Below are 21,923 nucleotides of genomic sequence, written 5' to 3' on the forward strand. Positions count from 1 at the left end.
CACTAATTGGAAAATTGGTAGGGGCTCAGTAACTGCTATGTATGTATCTATGATTTATTTAACGAAAAGAAAGCCAAAATGGAGAAGCCATGTGTGAAAAATTAAATATACCTTATGATTCAATCGCTTGTAGAACCACCTTTAGCAGCAATAACTTGAAGTAATCATTTTCTGTATGACTTTATCAGTCTCACATCATTGTGGAGGAATTTTGGCCCACTCTTCTTTACAACGTTGCTTCAGTTCATTGAGGTTTGCGGAATTTGTTTATGCACAGCTCTCTTAAGGTCCAGACACAGCATTTCAATCGGGTTGAGGTCTGGACTTTGACTAGGCCATTGCAACATCTTGATTCTTTTCTTTTTCAGCCATTCTGTTGTAGATTTGCTGGTGTGCTTGGGATCATTGTCCTGTTGCATGACCCAAATTCAGCCAAGCTTTAGCTGTCAGACTTGACATTTGACATTTGACATTTGATTCTAGAATACTTGGATATACAGCGGAGTTCATGGTCGACTCAATGACTGCAAGGTTACCAGGTCTTGTGGCTGCAAAATAAGCTCAAATCATCACCCCTCCACCACCATGCTTGATAGTTGGTATGAGGTGTTTGAGCTGTTATGCCGTGTTTGGTTTTCGCCAAACGTGGCGCTGTGCATTATGGCCAAACATCTCCACTTTGGTCTCGTCTGTCCAAAGGACATTGTTCAAGAAGTCTTGTGGTTTGTTCAGATGCAACTTTGCAAACCTAAGCCATGCTGTCATGTTGTTTTTAGAGAGAAGAGGCTTTCTCCTGGCAACCCTTAGAAACAAACCATACGTTTTAAGTCTTTTTCTGTACTGTCATGAACTTTAACATTTAACATGATAACCGAGGCCTGTAGAATCTGAGATATAACTCTTGAGTTTTTTGTAATTTCTCTGAGCATTGCATGGTCTAACCATGGGGTGAATTTGCTGGGATGTCCACTCCTGAGAAGATTGGCAACTGTCTTGAATGTTTTCCGCTTTTGAATAATCTTTCTCGTTGCAAATGATGGACTTGAAAATTGTTTGGAAATGGCCTTATAACCCTTCCCAGATTGATGGGCAGCAACAATAGCTTCTCTAAGATCATTGCTGATGTCTTTCCTCCTTGGCATTGTGTTTCCTTGAAAAAGAACGCTGTGACGTTCGAAACGAGTTGGATGGGTCTTTTGTCACATTAAAGTGCCCTTTTATTCTATTTTTGATTCTGGGTCCTTCCTGCTCCGTTTTTGCTTGTGCGCTTTGTTTCTCCATTTATTCCTGTTAACACACACCTTAATGCTCCATTTATTCCTGTTAACACACACCTTTAGCAGCAAACTGCTAAAGCTTTGGCTTTTATAGAGGTGGTCACACTTGCTGATGATTAATTAATCAAGGGCATTTGATTAGCAGCACCTGTATGCTACTTAGCATCTTAATTCCTATGGAAGCAGTAAGGGTGTATTTAGTTTTTCACACATAGCTTCTCCATTTTGGCTATATTTTTGTTAAATAAATCATGACACGGTGTAATATGTCATGTGTTGTTGTTCATCAGAGGTTGTATTTACCTAATTTTAAGACCTGCTAAGGAACAGATGATTGTTATTATGTCCTGATATGTAAAACCATGGAATTCAAAGAGGGTGTACTTTCTTTTTCACACAACTGTATGTCCAGCTGTACCTGTCTCTCCCCACATAGTGTATCTGCTATGTAAGCCCTGTTAAGATCCGGGCATTAGAAGGTTAATCTGTGGGCCCTTTACCCCCCTTTCTGCTTCCCCAGAAAGTGAAAGAAGGTAGGTGGTGTCTCATGGCCTGTGTACAGCCCCTTGAAGGTGGGTACAGTCCATGAGCCCGCCCATTCCAGAAGTTTCTAGGGGGAGTAGGCTAAAGTTAGTGAGCAGTTCCTCTGAGCTCCTCATGGAGTGAGGAGGGAGAAGAGACTTCCCCTCAGCCTTGAGAGGGTGAGGTTGTGTCACCCCCTGCTCCTCCTGGAGTGATGAGGGTGAGTGTGTCCCTCTCTGATCCCTGGCTAGGGTGAAGGAGGGTGAGGTGATGGTGGGAGCTGTGAATCTTCCCCATGGCGGGGTAAGCTTGCTCACTTGGGCGGCTAGCCTAAGACCACCTGGAGCAGAGCAATGGAGAGAGAAAACAAAGTCTAGAAGTCCTGGGACGTATGGAGAAGACTATGCTGCTAAACATGCTGTATGATGGCATGAATAAAGACCCTGTAAAGATACCTCTGACTGGGGTGTTCCTGGGCTGGAGGGAGGTATGTGTGGAGTGATGGGGGCTGATCCTACTCTTTGTGGGATCCATCACTGCTGGAGGCGCTGACACCAATGAAAGAACCCAGAGTCCTTTGAGAACCAGTCCTGTCATGTCTCATAACATCAAGCAGACCACTCAGACCTCCTGCGAACCAACAGGTGAAGCACCACAACAGCGAGGTAATGCGCCCACTTCCACACACTGGTAACTAAGTGAGGTTGGGGGGGGGAGGGGAACACATGTTACATATATATATATATATATATATATATATATATATATATATATATATATATATATAGGGAAGCCTAGTGGAGTTTACTGCAGTCACATTTATTAGTATATTGAATTAAGAATGAATTTGACAAACTATTATTTATTTAAGCTAATTCAAGACTATACTATTTTAATTGGTTATTTGTTTCATATAATCTATTTTATTTGATTATTCTTTATTATAATATAAATAGTACTTATAGTATACAATAACTTGACTGCTAAATAACTTCTTAAATGTTCCAAGTTTGTGGCTTGTTTGTTACACTTTGGTCTTCTGAAATGAAATATGACTTATACAGTGAAGAATATATCAAGGGAATCCAAAAAGTCCTTAGTTGTATCTAACACTGAAATGGCTTATCTCAGTAGTAACTGTGGGCTCAGACTTATTGTACAGTTCATCAACTTCTCAGCATGTAAGATAATGAATGTTTCATTTACATCCCTAATTGAGAAACCACAGTATCTCTAACCTTTAACCTATACACTATGTCACATATTTATCAACTATTTTCTTTTGTTTTAAATTAAACATGCTTACAGCACTTAACTAATCTACACAAATATGATTTTGTTTGTATTTCTTAATTATATAAGCAAAACTGGAAACCTATTCCTAGTAGATACCAATGTTTACTCTGTTAATATGATTTGCTGATAGCTGCTTTAAGATAAGCTTTAAATATCATCACAACATATTTTATTCTCAATTTTACTAACATGTTTCCTTAATAAGTAGCGAGCTGTATACATTTAGTATAACATGCGATTGCCATTTAGATAATTAGTGCAGTTCGTCTACTGCCTTTAGACAAGTAAATTTAATGTATTCTATTCCAGAAGAGTTTTAATTATATTTAATTTAAATTAAATAAGATAACAAAAGACAATAATATAACATCTAAAATTTCACCAGCAACAAAGGAAAGGGTATATTACAGTAAGGGCAGATAAAATGTGGAATTAATTACCCAGGGAGTCTGTGATGGCAGATACAATAGATATCATAAAAAAAAGAAAAAAGTTGGACATCTTATTAGAAAGGAAAGATATACAGGGATATACCAAATAAGTAAACATGGGAACGATGTTGATCCAGGGAGTAATCTGATTGCCATTATCAGAGTCAGAAAGGAATTTATTTGTCCCCTTATGAGATATCATTGGATGATATGTCACTGAGGTTTTCTGTTTGCCATGCTCTGATCAATATACTGTAAGTACAAATATATCAGAAGTATCTGTCGGCTAAAATTAACATAGGTTAAACTCGATGGACATATGTATTTTTTCAACCTTATCTACTATGTAACAATTGTTTGATCTGGAAAAGAAACCGATTTTGGCAACAATATATATTTGAGATATTCATGGAATTATGGTGAAAACCACCAACATCAATTAGAAAGATGTCCAAAAAGGCAACCTTCATGGATCAAGTCAAGTACTGTTCTGTACTGTACTTTCCTCCAAAACTTATAGTATTGATTACTATTACAGGCAGGCTACACCACAATTAAGATGTGTAGAACGCCAGTGCATCAGAAAAAGAAGTCCTTTGATATTTGAACATCTGCAGTTGAACAACTCCCAATAAGCTGTATAATGCAATAAAGTTACCCTAATAGGGTTTGAGGGACTAGTACTTAATGCCACAGGCACCAATAAATAATAGTACAACCAATGTCCCATATAGTGAGAATAAAAGGGTTTGGCAACCTACAAATATAACTCACTTTTGAATTCCAGGATCCAGGGAAGTATTCCACAGCAGGGATAAGTAGCGTGCAGTCCACCAGTATGAGAAGCAGGAACAGGTAGAAAAAAGGCAGTGCACTGCCTAGAAAAACAGGAGGAGGCTCACGGAAGCAAAAGCAAATATTTATTTCATAAAACGATTAGACAAAGGTCCCCCCTAGCCACAGCAAGTATCCACCTACGCGTTTCGGGCTCTATGCCCTTTCTCAAGGTGTCACACCTTGAGAAAGGGCATAGAGCCCGAAACGCGTAGCTGGATACTTGCTGTGGCTAGGGGGGACCTTTGTCTAATCGTTTTATGAAATAAATATTTGCTTTTGCTTCCGTGAGCCTCCACCTGTTTTTCTAGGCAGTGCACTGCCTTTTTTCTACCTACACCAAAATTAAGAAAAACTTTCATCAAAATGTGTTCATGTAAGATAATACTGTAACTGTGAGTTTAGTATATAGTACCAAGTGGGGGCTAAATATCAATAAAATAATCCAAGCTAAATCATACCAAGTAATGGATGGTTTGTTTTTTTACTGTGTGTTACCATGTTCAATGTTCTGCATGTCTTTGCTGTATGCCTAGATGCTGTATGCCTAGAAATGCAGAGAGACGCCACCGATGGTAAAAGAAATAAATATAAATGAAGCACTGCTTCCCACCCACCCATCTGGGAGATCTTGCTAAAGCTACAGGTGTTGTGGTGCTTGATACCTGTGAGGGTCCAGGAGAGATGAGCATCTGCGATGGTAAGGGGAAACAGGACAGGCTTTTCCTTGGTGACTCAGGATTCCTTTTCATGGTGTCAGCACCTCCATTCACAGCAGACTTCAGCGTAGCTGGAGACAGTCCCCACTATGAAATCCCTGCTTCATACCCCTACCCAATGACTGTAACTTAGGCAGGGGTATATAAAACAGGATCCATTATTGCATCCACTGCAGGTGTTATTACAGCGAATACATTTGTCGGCATGGGATCCCAGGCCTGTGGATGGTGCCTGGGGCCTTCTCTCAATTGAGGCCTTGCAGTCTGGTAGATCTATTCACCCCAACCCTCTAAGGGGCTGAGAGCACGTCTCCCTCCCAGCTTGAGGGACTCAGACTCAACTCCAAATCACTATAATTTAGAATACAACCTCTCCTAGTACAGAGAGGGAGGACACAAGGTCTGCACCAATTGGCTGCACACAGACCCAGTTCACCTCCACCTCTGTCACTCAAAGAGGCTGCATGAGGGATGGGGTACACCCCACAGGCTAGCCTGCCACTGCCTGTAACTACTAGGACTTACGTGACAGGGGGCAGAAAGTATAACCTGGACTAGCCATGGCTACATATAAGATAAGAGAAAAAATATCTCTGGGTTAGCCTTCAATAGAGGGTGGCAACCCTGAAGATGGACTATTGGGAAAGGGTGTTTGAAAAGAGTGTGATTTTACAATAAAGTTTTTATTTGGGAATAAGTTGTTTTTTTAAAGCAGTGATGTAATATATATAATTCCTGAAACTTCCTGTATAGGAAATTACATCCCCAAAGTGGCAACATGGCAACTCCGTCCTACTTTTTTTTTTAACGTGCATACTGTACCTTCGATATGAAATGAGGGTGTAGCCTGTCTGTAATGACAGCGTAGGAGGTCTGAAGCACAGTTTGGTCTGACAAATTGTTGACAGTTCCTATGTGCTCACTGTTTTATATAAAATCTTTCACTTTTCTAGAGTCATGAAAGCTGAATGTGAGAGGCTTTAAAAGTATTAAAACGTAGAAAAAACATCACTGAACTAATTAATTGACGTTCTGGCATTCATGATTATTATGCTTTTTAAATTGCTATACAGGTAAAATAATGAGAGGCAATATTCTGGGATCCTTCCATAACACACGTTCTGAAACTTTGTAAAACGATTTTTGTGATAAAAAGCGAAGCTTAGATCAAATGTGTCTGTATCATTCAAGGTGCATTTGCAAATGATTCATATGTATATGTTCTTTTCATTGTACGGCGAGTGGGTGGAAGATTGGAAAAAGTCATTCTTATGCATCCAATGTCTGTTTGAAGATATTATTGGAAGAAATTAGGAATGCATCCAAGAAAACATAACAGTTTCATTGCTTTCCATTGGTCTTTCCATCAATATGGTGTGACATGTGACAACTCCTTCCATTGTATTTCCTTGTCAAGCTTTTATTACAAAATGGAAATGTATAATATGTATGTATATATATATATATATATAATATATAATAAACACCCGCTACCCATGTTATTCGCCAACACGGAACCATGGAAATTAGGATAAATAGTAATAACAAAGCACTCCTTCCAACAGAGATGATCCTCCTAACTGCTAGGAAGGCTATCCTATCATGATGAAATGGCTGGATCCAGAAGCCCCAAGTATGGAATTAATTAAATCCCTACTAATCAAGCTCATTACCATAGATAAAATTGATAAAGACCAGAGAGGAAATAATCCAGGGAATAAATTCCGAAATAAATGGGACCTAATCATAGCATCCTTCCCAACAAAGGACCAGACTAAATTCCTTGGGAAACAAAAGGAAGAGTGACACCACCAAAATTAGACCCCCCCCCCTCAAAAAAAGAAATAAAACAACTTCATTAAAATCCACTATCTAAAGACAAAGACTAAATTAAACACAGTAAATATAATATGTAGAGATGATCCAAAAAATGTTAACGCCTATTGGCGATTAGTTTAATGAGCTCCCATGTTTGAGGGAGTGTTCAGGGCTTCTACAGTAGGAGTCCGAGTTATAAAGGAAAAAGAAAAAAATTAGGTGACACATACCAAGATCCCAATGTATTGTTCTATAGCGGAAAACGATATCAAATATATGCTGTTTCTCTCTATGTATCTTCTGTGATATATATGTGTATGTGTGTATATGTGTATATGTATGTGTGTATATGTGTATATGTATTTATGTATGTGTGTGTATATATATGCATATAACGTGGCGGGAACACCAATAGATATATCTATCTATCTGTATGACTTGTAAGTGTATACACCTGAATAAAAAAAGATATATTAAAAAAAAAAATTTTTAAATCCCCAGTCTGCACGTAAAGTCCCATTCACTTCAATAGGACTTTCCTTTCAGACAGTGCAGATCTGCGCTTTTGGAGCTAATAGGATAAGCCCCTATGTGTCATTAAGAAAAAAAAATCACTACAAGTATCAGTTTTGTCATAATTCTTGACCAATAATAAACTACCTTTGCAGTGCATTAATAAAGAACGAGGATATAAAAAGATACGAGGTAAAAGATACTGTGCATAAAATATGTTTGCCAATTTAATCAACTGTGTAATTGTTATTTATTTATAAAAATATCTTAACCAGGAAGTAATACAGTGAGAGTTACATCTCGTTTTCAAGTATGTCCTGGGCACAGAGTTATAACAATAAATGGCTACATTAAATGAACAGAGGTTATACAGTCAATTCACCGACATTTCATGGACAGATAGAGTTGGAAAATTGGGTGCATGGGATAAAATCCCTGGTGAGTTTCAGATTGAAAAAGAGAAGGTTTAATATCACCAAACATCAGCAAACGGCTCACATCCTTTAGCTGCCGTTCAGCTGCGCCAAAGGCTGTCCTCTTTTGGGGCGACGCAGATATACACTGAAGGGGCTCAGATTGAATGCAGCTGCGAAAACATAGTCCTTTGTCTTCCTGGCTCATAGTACAAGCAAATATTAACACCTTAGCACGCTGGTTCTGTGCAGAGGGGAGCTGCTCTTGGGTAACCCCAACAAGCGTCAACCTTTGAGCAGATGTAATAGCAATGTGCCAATGTACTTAAAAGGAAACTTTTACTTTAAGAGTTAAAAGTCTAATAAAAATTATCAGTAAACAATGATATAACCATTATGAAATGAGTAATAAACCAAGTACCTTTATAAGATATAAGGTAAGATTAATGGTCATATTTGTAGCCAATTTCTAGAATCAGAGGGAGCACTCAGGCTGCTGCTTTAAAAACTTAATTGAAGTTGATTTATATGAGTACATTCAAATTTCAATGCAATAAAGTTACATGTGTAATGCGTTATTTTTAAACACAATTAGAAAAGAATATATAAATATATACATATTTTAAATGCAACACAGACAAAACACATTCATTTAAGCCCATTTATGAACATTAGCAACACACCATGTGGCAGAAAGACAAGGACTCTAAGAAGCCCCCTTGGCGATATATTTTATGTTAAATCCCTAATGGCCTCTCCTTATCTTTGCAGAATATGCACAAAAGTCCAGACTATGAAGCTATAAAAATGAATGGTTATTTATTTGCTAAACAAGAGCCCCATGTTTAATGTTCCTTAGATATAAGGTAGCCAAGTAGCTTCATTCCAACAGCTCCATACATCATTTATTTTATATACCCTAACTTCTCACAACAGGCGTCTCCTGAACCGCACTGTGAGAGCCAAGCCATCCTGTTTTTGATCAAACTGAATTACTTAAACATTCAATGTTACCACATTTTCTAGAAAGAAACTATTTATTTTCCAAACTTAAGGCGTTTATAAACTACTGAAAGTTTACAGTGGTAGTTAGAGTGTGTGACACTTTTCTGTGTACCTGTATACAACATCCCTCTCGTGATTTTAGAATTTTAGGGAATAAAAGCTATCGCCACTGAAAAAAGGTGAAAAAAGTGAGACATACTTCCATAATAATATGCAATTTCTCCCAAGACATACATTGGCACATACAATAAAAATGACTCTGTAAGCATCAATTTACAAGCAAAATTGCATGGATACAGACATCCCAGTAACTTACTGAACATAGTTTTTATTAAAGGTGCTGCAGTGCAGCATCAAAATCTACCATTAACCAAACTTGGCAAAAATACGTTAGTTAATAACTTATTAAACCAGCATAGTTATAGTCTGTTATGTCTTAAGTGCAAAATAATTATTATCTGGAAGGAGCGGCCTACTATCAAAGTACTAATCGACCCATAACTATGATTTATATGCAGCAAGATAAGATTATTCCAAACCTCTGGCCCGTAGGCTTTATAGGTCTTCTAAAGGGCCTTCACATTTTTTTCTTCATTTAGGTGTTTCCAATTTTTGTTAAACGCTATATTTCTTAACAACATTGGCAAATTGAGCGGAATGATATATTTTCCTTGTTTTTCATACCACCTCCCCACCAGATTTATCAAAGAAAAACTTCATTGATTTCTTTTCTTCAGTAAATCTGGTGGTTCTTCCATCCAAGTTTGATCTACATTTTCCCCCGGGAGACTTTGACACCTTTTCTCCTCTGTATTGCACCACGATTGACGAGGATGGTGTATTCCCTCTTTTCCAAAAGGAAACATCAAGTCATTACTAATGTCCAACAGTTTATCCTCAAAAGTAGCCCAAAATGTCTTAATACTTTCACACAATATGGTTAGGTAGGTATGAAAGTGACAACAGTCTTCCACTGTACAGGATATAATAAAAGATTTTTTTTTTAAACTAAGAAATGTATGTGTGTCACATTTTGGATTTTTTTTAAATGGCTCCCCCCCATAAACCGCAAATTTAACAATAAAAGCTGCCATACAGTATGTGCTGCAGCAAAATTTCCCAGAGCATCTAACAGAGAGCATAAGATGGCCTAGTCCTGTTTGTGTATGAAATGTGTTAAGCAAATGGAAATGTAATAAAATGCTAGGTTGAACCATAACTGTCTCTACATGACAAGTAGTGCAAACTGGTCGGAAATTTGTACAAGGGTTTTTCTCTATATCTGACTGAGCAATAATAATGTAACAGACACCTGATTCAGGCTTCAAACACAGTTTGACAAGTAAAAAAGCAATGCCTATTTATAAAAATATGATACATTTATTCAAGTACGGAATTGTCAGGACCTGTACAGGCAGTCCTCGGTTATCCAACAGAATCCGTTCTGGAAGTAGCGTTGGATAGTGAAACCATTGTAAAGTGAGTCCCATGTTAATCAGTGGCGGTGAGCGTTGGATAACGCACTAAGGAGTCGAAAAAGGCCCTTAGGGTTGCATTGTAAAGCGTTGGATTTGCCATTCGTTGTAAAGTGAAACGTTGGATAACGAGGACTACCTGTACTTGAAAACATTCATCTTCTGCGACCACTTGTTTTCTCTTAATAAACCTTCTCCCCAGATAAATAATGAAAATATTAGTGCACTCTTCTTTAATATTTCAATTTGGCGGTGACTGTAGACTTAGGGTGACCATATTCTTCCTAGGGAAAACCGGAACACATGTTGCGCATGCCTGAGAGGCGAACTCGGACAGTGCATGCACAAACTGAGCACCGCATGCAAAATAATGTGGGGCTACGATGCAAAAGATACATAAAAATAGACACTCTTTGACAAAGCGCCGTGACGCGCAAAACGCGTTAGAGTGGTCCACCCTGCTCACGTCATGTTGTCACTTCACTAATAAAGCCTATTCTTATGTATCTTTTGCATCGTAGCCCAATATTATTTTGCATGCTGTGCTCCGCTTTTTTTACCTTTTGGATTTTCCTGCATGACGTCTCTAGCGTGCAGCACGCACTGGATTCGGACAAGCATCTAATCATGAGTTTACTATTACAACTGCTGGATGTTACAGATTCTTTGTACACGTGTGTACTATGCTCTAGGGTGGTGTATCCATATTGGTAGGAGAACAAGTCAGGGCTATTCATTCACAGTCCTTGACTCTATTATCTACCAGAGGGATCCGTTTTCATACATGTACCACCCATATTATGAGCTTCTATCAACTGTGACTATATATGAACACTTATTGATAGCACTCATAGTCCTTCTTCAAGCAAGTTTACATTATTAGCAGTCATATATTGCATTATTTGATTCAGGATCCTGATGCGTTGATATCCAGGACTTTGTTCTATTTTTCTACTCATGCACAAACTGAGCTCGCCGGCTGCGCATGTGTGAATAGCGAGCACCAAATGCGTATGCACGAACGGAGATGGCCTACCGCACATGAGCAAATGGAGCTTGCCGGCTACACGTGCGTGATCAGAGCTTGCTGGTTGACGAGCACAGACCGTGCATGTCTGGCAGGTGTTTGACAGTGCTCAGCGCATGCCAGCTGCACATGCACCAGCTGGCAAGCTCAGATTGCGCATGCATCAGCTGGCAAGCTCTGATTGCGCATACGCCAGCTGGCAAGCTCTGATCATATGCACAGTCGGCAAGTTGCGAGAAAACCAGGACATTTACAGACATTTTGGGATACCGGGACGGGGGACAAAATAACGGGACTGTCCCAGCTAAACCGGAACATCTGCTCACCCTAACTACAGTACTGTACATACACAGTAGACCAAACAGTAACTCATAATAAAAATAAAGAAGAGGTAGTCACACTCGTAGTGTTCAGAAGATCTTCAGACCATTTATTAGTACACAGAAGACAAATCGAAGCAGAACGGGTAAAAAAGTTATCCCTTCTTCAGGTGTATAAAAGTGCATGGCAAGTTTACGCGTTTTTGTATCAAACAGTAACTCCCTCAGGAACAGCTTCAGCAAAGTGTATTATTGGGACTACCGAGGCCATAACGAATCACATCACTTACCAGTGTTTTATCTACAAACATCAAACTATTTCTGGCAGAGATCAAAATAGGATGCACTTTCCTCACATCTCTGCGTCATTCATTATTGTGACAGACAATGTGGGGATCTGAGAGCAGAACTGAAATTGTTTGCCTCTTCCACCAACAATATTATAAAACTCCTTGCTTAGATTTTGACAAGTCACCATTTAACCCCTTTAGTGCTGAAGAGGACTTCCACGTCTTATTTTTCCATTTAGGGCAGAACCCACTGAAGTTAGGGATTGTAGTTTATTTTTTTACAGTTAGACACCTTACATTTGTACATCAATTTCAACAGAATGGATATAATAATACATTGTTATGTAAATTGGCATGCAAAAAAACATGTATCCATAATGAATGATTTCTACACTATAAACCATTTAAGCTATGTAGATATGAACGCGATAGGACATTACAGTGAATGTACGTATACAAAGCAAGTGTATACACAATGTCTTCTTTCTCTTACTTACCTCCAAGGACATGTACACAGTACTAACAGCTACTTTTAATTCTCCATCAGACAGCTCTCTGAAGTCCTTCAGTATGATATCTTCAACACTTGCCCCTGTTGGATACAGTCAGCTAGTTATTTAACACACATGGCCATTTCACCTTAAGAGTAGAAATTACCAAGCTACACGCAGTAAAAGCCTGAGTTTAAGTAATCTGATTCTCAATGTCAAAAGTTCCAAGAGACACACTTCACTAAGTTGAAACCTTTACAAAAACATTCTCAGTAGCTCACTTAGGCCGCGCGTATAGTGCCCGCGACCGCGCCGTGTGATGTCATCCATCGCCATCGCCGCAAGTGAAAGTTGTATTTTGCTTTGCGGTCGGCGTCGCGGGCGACCAGGCCATTGATTGGTTCAGGGGCTGTCACATGAGGCGACAGCCCCTGAAAAATCAAATATTCCAGGCTACAAAAAATCACGTCGCCCCGTCGCTTTGTTGCCGTCGCGCTTACTATAAGCGGTGGCGACAATGCATTTGTATTTGGCACTATAAGCGCGGCCTTAGTTGCAGTTTGTCACCACACAGTTATTGTTTTAACTTTCAAAGCAATTTCAAGGCATGCAACCCCGACTCAATGCAGAAATCCTGTTGAAAGTATATTTTTTACAAGACGGGAACCTGAGCTTAACCGTGTTATTTTCAGCTCTGGGGACACCCTGGTTCCCTATATACCAGTGCAGTTACCAGTATTACTTTCTTGGCATAAAGCTGTGTAGCAAAACAAATAAAATCACGCATATCACTATTGACAAATTGTTCTCTGTTAAATAACATGATCACGTATAATATCCTCTACAAATTGGTCTTCCTGTAAATAATATCAAGCAGTTTTATGCACTTATTATTTTTGTTAAATAGCATAGTCAAGCATAGCACTATCAACTAATTGATTCTTTGTTGAAAACCATCATCACACATACCACAACCTACTTATATGCTAATTATTTTCTTTGATGAAGAACAATCCCACGTAGTTGATCTGATCTGCTAATTATTTTTGTGTTTTTTATTTTTTTTTATCTGCATTATTAAACCAATCAAGCAGTAATATTTACTATGAATGACAACAGTAGCAATCTCATGTTACTTCTGTAATAGGCTATCTATAATAATAAAAGAAATGCCTGTGTGTCTGTTTGTCTGTCTGTCAGAGCCATGCCGTAGCTCCATGACCATGAAACCCACATACCTGAAACTTTGCATAAACATTAAGGGAACCCTGGTGGGCGTGCACCTGCAGGTTATTTGTTATTTTTATTTCAGCGCATTAATTCTAAGAGTTATTACAACTTCTCGGACATATAGAAAAAAATCAAAGCATGCGGTGCACAGCAAAAGAGTTCCAAGCGCCGCTAAATAAAAAAGGCTTGTGTAATGAAAAAACGGACAAAAACTTTACATCACCAAGCGCACTCTGACGCATTTCATCCCATTCGGGACTTTCTCAAAGAGTAAAAATTAGTGGGCGTAGTGGGCGTAGTGGGCTTAGGGGTTACTTTGGTGTGAGCCGGGTTGCTCTATATTGGGGCGGTTGGCGGCTCCGGGTTATACCTCTTTTATTACCCCTCCCGCTACCCTGCATACTAGGATCGCTTTGCTTTCAGACCGAGTTATTTATGTGGTGCCATTTTTTGTCTGGTGGGTTACATACCCACATTTAATATAAGGGTTGTACATTCTATGGTGCAAGCAGCCCTTGAGCACTGGCTGTGGGATCACAATCCCATTTTTTCTATTCGTGGAAATATATAAAGTGTGGTTGGAACCTATTCCAGCTTCACTTTGCAAAACCAGTATCAGCAACTTCACACTGCTAAGATTCAAAAGATCAAAAGAGCAGTCTGGGAATAGGTTTACTGGCTCTGCACTTCTTTAACCCAGGCTGTGCTGAAAAGCTGTGTAATATAGCAGGCATATTCTTATAGGAATCCATGTTAAAATGGATAAGAAGTAAAAGGTGACACTGTGCTCATTTGTATGTCATTTCCCAGAATTCCTTGCTGCAGTGGAAGCACTGTATGCTGGGGATAAAGGTGAAAGGCAGGGTTACAGACCTGGCTGAGACATGCAAATGTGCTCACAAGTGATCTTTTTATTTGCAATTTCTTACAGACAAATTCTAGAGGGCAGCACAAAGAAAAATGCTGTCAGAGCCACAGCTCCAACACAATGAAACCTACACACCTGCAATTTTTTCATGCATAGTAAAGGCTGTATTTTTTTTTAATTTATTTAAACACATTCATTCTATGACATAAAAAAAAAGCAGCCTTGATCCCCTTAGGCGAGGGGGCTCATGACCGCTGGCGCTTGGCTCTCCTTACGTCCCCCCCCCCCCTTTCCGGTTTTAACTGAGTCACAAAACTGGCCGCACGCTGCTACTCTGCTACTCTGTCCCCTTCCTTTCCCGTCTCCTCCTGGGGTATCAATTGATGATGCGGTTTGTTACCAGAGCTGCTGGTTTTGGCAAGGGATAGGAGGCCTCCAAAAATGTTAGTTATTCATGTAGGGGGTGATGCCATGGGGTTGGTAACATCTTTAGATTTAGTTAAGTCGATAAAAACTGATTTAGCTCAGATTCAGGTGCGTTGGGGTACTGTACGAATGGTGTGGTCAGACATAGTTCATAGGACACTATGGAAGGAGGGTTATAGTGCTAGGGCCATGAAGCATACGAGAAAGAAAATTAATAAGGCAGTTGGTAAATTTATTTTGCTAATAGGGTGTTGGGTGATGAATCACCCTGAGTTTAATACAGATAATAGCTAACTTTTTTGGCTAGACAGGGTACAGTTATCAGAGATAGTTTTAAATTCGTTTAATAGGACTCTTTAGGAAGGACTTGATAGGGTCCTTGCGGCCTGGGGGTACAGGGCTAGTTTAAGGGATTAAATAGTCCTGTGGTTGATGGATGTTGGGGTAAATGGGCTGTAATATTTGCCAGGTGGGGGCTCCATGGTGCTGGTAAGCCCTGTGGTGGCTGGAGGTGGCGAGTGATCAGGGGTCATTTGTGCATGAATTCCCTGGGGTCCATTAGTCACTTGACGGTCATGCTGGTGGGGTTCACTGCTTGGTGGGTTTGCGGGCCATGGTTGGTACCATCGGCCTTTATCCAGGGGGTTGTGCACGCTGGCAGGTTTTGCACTTACCTGGGGTATATATATATTATTTGCTTAATAAAAGCTGCTGCCTTTTGTACATCCAGATTTTTGTAGTGTGTTTCCTTATATGTATATTTTGGGGAAGTGTGTGCTGGGGTTTGGGACAGTTCTTTCCAGGCTTCGAGGTTATGTATCTGGCAAGCAAGTCTGAGCAATTGCATTTGCATTTCTTACTGACACACTACAGGGCAGAACTTTCAAAGTATAACTAATGCAATATTTTTGGACAGTAGCTTCATCTTCTAGGTGCCTGTGAGTCTGTCTGTTAGAGCCGTAGCTCCAAGACCGTGAAATCTAGTTACCTGAAACTTGCATGCATACTAAGGGGACCCTAGTGGTGTGCAACTGGAGGTTATTTATTTAAACGCATTAATTCTATGATTCAAATGTCTAATTAGTATCTTCCATAAGAGGGCGCCATTATCGCTTGGCAGCAGACGGAGCAGCAAAGGCTGCCTCCCCAGAGCTGCTCGTTGCAAGACAGAACGCAAACAGGGCAGCAATGGCTGCAGTCAGAAACCATCTCAGCAGCTCAAAGTTTCAGGGCTTTATCACACAAGTAAAATAGGGTAATTACTATACACCTACACACAATTTATTATTAATATGTTTTATTACTGCAACCCATGCAAAGCCAGGTACTTTAGCTAGGAAATAATATGGTAAATAAAAGAACTTGAAGCAATACTTTCAAAAACTATGCATCGATTGGATATTTTAACCATATTACATAAAGAAAATTGACCTAATTTGGGGCTTTTCATATTCGTAAATTACAGTAGATGGGCACAAAGATATGAAACCTTTCCGACAGTATGCGTGTTTAGAGGGCCCAATCATTGCAAACATAAGCTGAGACAAGTATAGAATGTTTTCTTGCATTTTCATGGATGGAGAGAATTGAAAATAGATTCATTGTATTGACGTGAAAATGAATGGTCACCTTGTGTATGCAACCTGCTCTCCTGCAAACAGCTGATGATGTCCTCCCGAGGTGGCAGCTCTGGAAACTTCTCTTCCAGCATAAAAAGTATGTCCTCCTGTTGTGTAGGAATCCTTTCATGTTCAGCGGACAAACAGCTAAAAAGGATGCTTCCTGAGAACACAAACAATGCAGGTTGCAGTGTTGCATGGTCTTCAAGCATGTAGCAAGTAAAGGAAAGGAAGGCATAATAGTTTTTTTGACATTTCATTACTACTTTCCCAATAGAAGAATTATTTTACCTGCATGCTTACTCCAGTTACATACTTTCGGTATCTCCACGCTCCTTTATCAAGTGAAGATTTGGTATTGTGTATGAACTGCTTGCCCACTCAGATACCTTCTTCTTGCCAATTTCGACTTGAATACCATAATAAAATAACAGTGATCCTTTTTGTACTGTCACCATGCAGATGCATACTGTATGCTTTCTGCAATCAGAATTCCTGTGTCATTTTGAAGTCCTGAGAAACTCTGATACCTGTCTCGCATTGCCAGATCCACAAAGCTTCATCAAGTCAGGGTTCATAGCGTGACGTTACCTAAAACAGGAGCTGACGTTGTACTCGCTGAAGTAAATTTCAATCCTCAAATCATAGCTAATGATATGCAAAAACCATTTCCGAACATTTACAGTCCTCCAACAAGCATGTTTCTTGGTTTTCCTCTCCCGAAAACGTGGCCCACACGAGGCCTAAAATGTCTTAGCCAAAAAACATCATCTGCTCTGTTGAGAAGCCACCTTCCACTTGCTGTAGAAGATTTAAAGGAGCAGTTCCTCCTACTGGTTTTTTTTTTACGCCCCATTTCTACAGGGTGTGAACCGGTTGGTCCTGCTGAGTCAACACCACTATTTGCAGCTCCAGGGACCCCAAGTTCTCGAGACACTTCCAACTGAAGTTACTGAGTTTAAATCTCCCTCTAGAAAAAGAATGGCCGCCAAATCTCAGGTCAATAAGAAGCTGCAACATCATCGGTTTGGGTTTCCTATTGGATGGCTATATTAATCCCCTTTAAAAACCAAGAAGTAATACCAGTAAGTATTGAGCTGAAAATAGAGTGGTTCAGCTCTGGGTGGCCCTCGCTTCCAATCATATAAAAAACATGGAGTTAGTTAGGGAGGATTGCTACTTTAAGATCTATTCGCTTGAATGGGACTTCAATCATACTGAGCAAGTGGAAGATGTCTTTACAGTATTTTGAAGAGTTATAGTTGCCCAAGAGTCCTGAAGACCAGCTCCTTGACTATAAGTTGCTCAATTGTTCGTTTCCTTTTCAGATCATGCCAAAAAGTTTCAAATACCTTAATAGTTGAAGGCAAAATCAAATTAAAAATCTGCACAAAAAACTGTTGTGGCATATCAATCTAATTTTTATTTCAACTCATTTTGTCTAAGCACCGGAAACAGATGTAACACAGCCTCAGTTTTATATTCGGACAGCAAATTACTCTGTGATGGTTTTCTGGGATTGGAGTGTCAATTTTTGTTTTTAAGCAATGACAGATGACTGAACGTTACTGCAAGGCATTCACTGCATGAAGATTAACAGGAAGGTCATGTTCAAATCACATAGGCTCAAGGATCCCGAATTTCTTTTTTCTTCATTTAAACATTTGTGTTAAGATACTGTCTGCGTGCGTGAATATAAAAGGCGCTAACACACTAAACAGCGCTTACTAATCCTAATAAATAGTGTTAATAGTGCAAATTATGACAAGTGCAATACCAAGAGCAAGTGCAATAACAATATAAAAGTGTCACCCCCCCTGCTTCTACCCTCCGGTGGGGTTGTCTTCACTCTTCCCCAAAATGTAGAACTGTTTTCTTGTTTTCTCACGATCCAGGGGGAGCATGGGGGATATAAACACACGAAAAAAAACAAAGTGCAGATGTAACAGATATAAATGGATAATCCCTGGTGAATCGTGGCCCCTATGTACAGCCTACTCACAGGAAGGTATTGGTTTTCAAGCAGAGGTAACAAAGGGTAGACTGTGGACATCGATAATGCAGAGCGGCTCCTTCACTTGGGGAATGCGACCTCAGCAAGAAGAAAATGTACGCACATAGCACAGATCATATGGTTCAAACCATTTATAAAAAACTCTTTAAAATGCACACTTACAGTGTTGCCAATATAAAACAGCATGTAAGCTATAATAAGCGTCAGTGTGACCACAGGGAGATAAGTGCCACCTCTCACCACACCGATCCCGACGGGAACTTCGGCAGAACCCCACGTTGGTACACTGGAGACACCGCTCCGTCGCTGGTCCCGGGATGTTGACGTCACTTCCGGCTTGGCTGCTGCGTTGTAAGCTGGGGCTTCTATCTCCACAGTCACGTCACGAATGGGCAGTACCACTCATTCATGACTGTGGAGATAGAAGCCCCAGCTTACACCGCAGCAGTCAAGCCGGAAGTGACGTCAACATCAGCCAAAGTTCCCGTCGGGATCGGTGCGGTGAGAGGTGGCACTTATCTCCCTGTGGTCACACTGACGCTTATTATAGCTTACATGCTGTTTTATATTGGCAACACTGTAAGTGTGCATTTTTAAGAGTTTTTTATAAATGGTTTGAACCATATGATCTGTGCTATGTGCGTACATTTTCTTCTTGCTGAGGTCGCATTCCCCAAGTGAAGGAGCCGCTCTGCATTATCGATGTCCACAGTCTACCCTTTGTTACCTCTGCTTGAAAACCAATACCTTCCTGTGAGTAGGCTGTACATAGGGGCCAAGATTCACCAGGGATTATCCATTTATATCTGTTACATCTGCACTTAGATTGTTTTTTTCGTGTGTTTATATCCCCCATGCTCCCCCTGGATCGTGAGAAAACAAGATACTGTCTGCCACATTTTCCTTGTAGCCTGAATTTAACTTAAACAGAATAGTTTGGCATAGTTCTGCATGTCACATTGGTGTTAATTTCAAAAAAGAAAATATTCACATTTATGACTCTGTTTTGATGCCCCCTGCTTGACGTTGCAATGGCTAGATGGAACATTCAGAGAGGAAAGAAAAAGGGTAATGGAAATTTGATTATAGCAGTTCCAGATAATGAAGGGATAATGAAAGTTACATATTTCACCATCAAAAGAGAATTATATGACCATTTTCTTGACCAGGAAACTCGTAAGTATGCAAGTAAAGGACTCTGATCCATATTCATTGTCCACTGTAGGGCATGAGTGTCATTACTGCCAATGCCACACAGCCCCAGGACACAAAGTTAAAACAACCATCAGAGCTATTCTAGCCACCCAACTGATGTGTAGATAGCTCCACTTAATATTCTTGTCTAGTACTACAGTAAAGGCAGCTCATGCCTATTTTTAAATGTTAATTTTTAATATTCAATGTAATGCAACTCTTTAACAAACTCTTTACTCCCTGCTTCTTTTATGAAGCTTCCCGTGGTCTTTGAAGGGATTGTTAACCAAAGAATAGATAGCAGACTTTCAGCCTGAGCAGATTCCGAAACACTCCATTAAACTTTTCAGTATTTAATATCAGGAGTAATTGCTCACCTCTGAGGAGATGAGCCAGCTGCCGCGTGACTAGCTCCGGTGCCTCTTCAACAATCTCTTTTGCAACTAAGGAGGAAGACGACGACTCGTGCAAATCATGGCTGCCATCAAATCTTTCATCTGGATTAATTACTTTGACAACTGACGCTTCCAGAGTGGGATCCTCACTATGAATTACAAGAACAATATATCTGTGATGGTCCAACGAAATGAAGTAACATTTTGCACTTTTACCTAGAAGCACCTTTGGTACCAGAAAATGGAATGAATGTAAAGCTCTAGGTCTGTGTGAAGAGTGAATATGTGTGTTGATTCTAGCAGCTATTAATAAACTTACAATGAAACAACTAAGGTTAAAGCAGCAATCCCCCCTGAACTAGGTTGTTTTTTTATACAGTATTGGAATTGGGGTTCATCCAGAGCTGAACCACTCCAGGGACGCACTTGGTCCCGAGATACTTAAAGGTGAAGTTACCGGTATCCTTTCTGGTTTTTAAAGGGGAGTTAAATTGTCATGCAATAAGAAACCACAATTTATGATTAAGGGTTACAGTTTTAGGTTTTAACCAGAAAACACCAAATAAAAAAAACACCACCAACTAATCATCTTGCACTTTTGGTTAAAATCGATAAAAAAAAACAGAAATAAAGCATCCGTTCCTATTAAATTTACCTCTTGTGACAGCCCGTCCACAGGTAGGAGACAAAGGCATCATGGTGGAGTATAGAAATTAAAACCAGTGAAATAAACACAGTTTTCCCAAAAAATAGAACTTGTAATTTGGAATCCCGACACATGATGTTGCGGCTTCCTCTTTGCCCAAGATTTGACAGCCATTTGGTTTCCCCAGGTGGGAGATTTCAACCTGGTAACTGCACTTTTATGATATAAGAAAAAGGAGAACTCATGTAAAAAGTGTTATTGCCACGGGGTGCAGACTGGGGCATACATCCTTGAAATCTATGCGGCACATATGTAATAAAGTAGAAAGTGCTCATGTGGACTTGTGCAAAAGTATTATTTAATGAATAATAATGATCAACGCTTTGGTCCTTACGCTAAACCGTTCTCAAGTCCTTTGCATGAGTCCACGTGAGTGCTTTCTACTTTATTTCATAACTACGCTACTATCTCAAGAATGGGAGGTCCTCAGAGCTGAAAAGGGCATGGTTCAGCTATGGGGACCCCACAGTTTCCATCTTGTAAAAAAAAGAATGTGTAGGGAGAATTGCTGCTTTAACCTATGTAGAATTAAATGTTGTGGTGTTTACCTCAATAACAAAATATTGATGAAAGTTCCCCAACTGGTAACATAATATCAGTATGTTGAAGAGGAAACTATTAACAAAAAAAGTTATTTAAGACCTTCCTTAATGAGTTTATTATCATGTACGTTGAAAGCTGTATTTCTTCATAAAACGTCACCCGGTGCACATCTTGTGGAGTCAGACCACTGCTTTAAGATGTCTTTAGTAAACATGGAGGTTGCCATATTGTTGACAATACCTTAGTAAACCTGTCTCAATATCTCATTTTTGATGCATGAGGACCGTCTCAATAGGCAATTAGGAATCCTGTAACTATTCTGTGGGGATTAAATGGAACTGCTCTATAACTAGCTTCTCCGCTCTCAGTACATCCTCAGTGCCTTAGTTTGTCCTATCAGGAGAAAACCGAGTGCAGTAAGAGAGGCAATGTGGGAAGAGCAGAAATTATTCTCCTGCTCATGTAACCCGGTGATGTTACAATCATGTGATATCGGA

The 21,923-nt window shown here is 39.7% G+C and overlaps 1 protein-coding gene across 17 annotated transcripts in view; it reads right to left on the reverse strand.

Annotated features, from left to right (window-relative positions):
• The window catches only part of PRUNE2 (prune homolog 2 with BCH domain), a 266,033-nt gene that overhangs the window by 206,538 nt on the left and 37,572 nt on the right, over nt 1-21,923 (reverse strand). For 16 of the 17 annotated variants that reach the window (XR_012801231.1, XR_012801230.1, XR_012801229.1 and 13 more), the window contains exons 4-6: nt 20,160-20,326; nt 16,585-16,737; nt 12,438-12,532 (exon numbers count right to left, since the gene is read on the reverse strand). Coding sequence is in view for 12 of the 17 variants with exons in the window: in XM_075598671.1 (XP_075454786.1) it covers nt 12,438-12,532; nt 16,585-16,737; nt 20,160-20,326 (415 nt within the window). In the remaining 5 variants the exon portion in view is untranslated. Of the gene's footprint in view, nt 1-12,437; nt 12,533-16,584; nt 16,738-16,865; nt 16,975-20,159; nt 20,327-21,923 lie in introns of those variants that run through there. The other variant, XM_075598682.1, reaches the window with a different exon arrangement.

This window comes from Ascaphus truei, chromosome 1 (genome assembly GCF_040206685.1).
Source record: "Ascaphus truei isolate aAscTru1 chromosome 1, aAscTru1.hap1, whole genome shotgun sequence".
Lineage (NCBI taxonomy): Eukaryota > Metazoa > Chordata > Amphibia > Anura > Ascaphidae > Ascaphus > Ascaphus truei.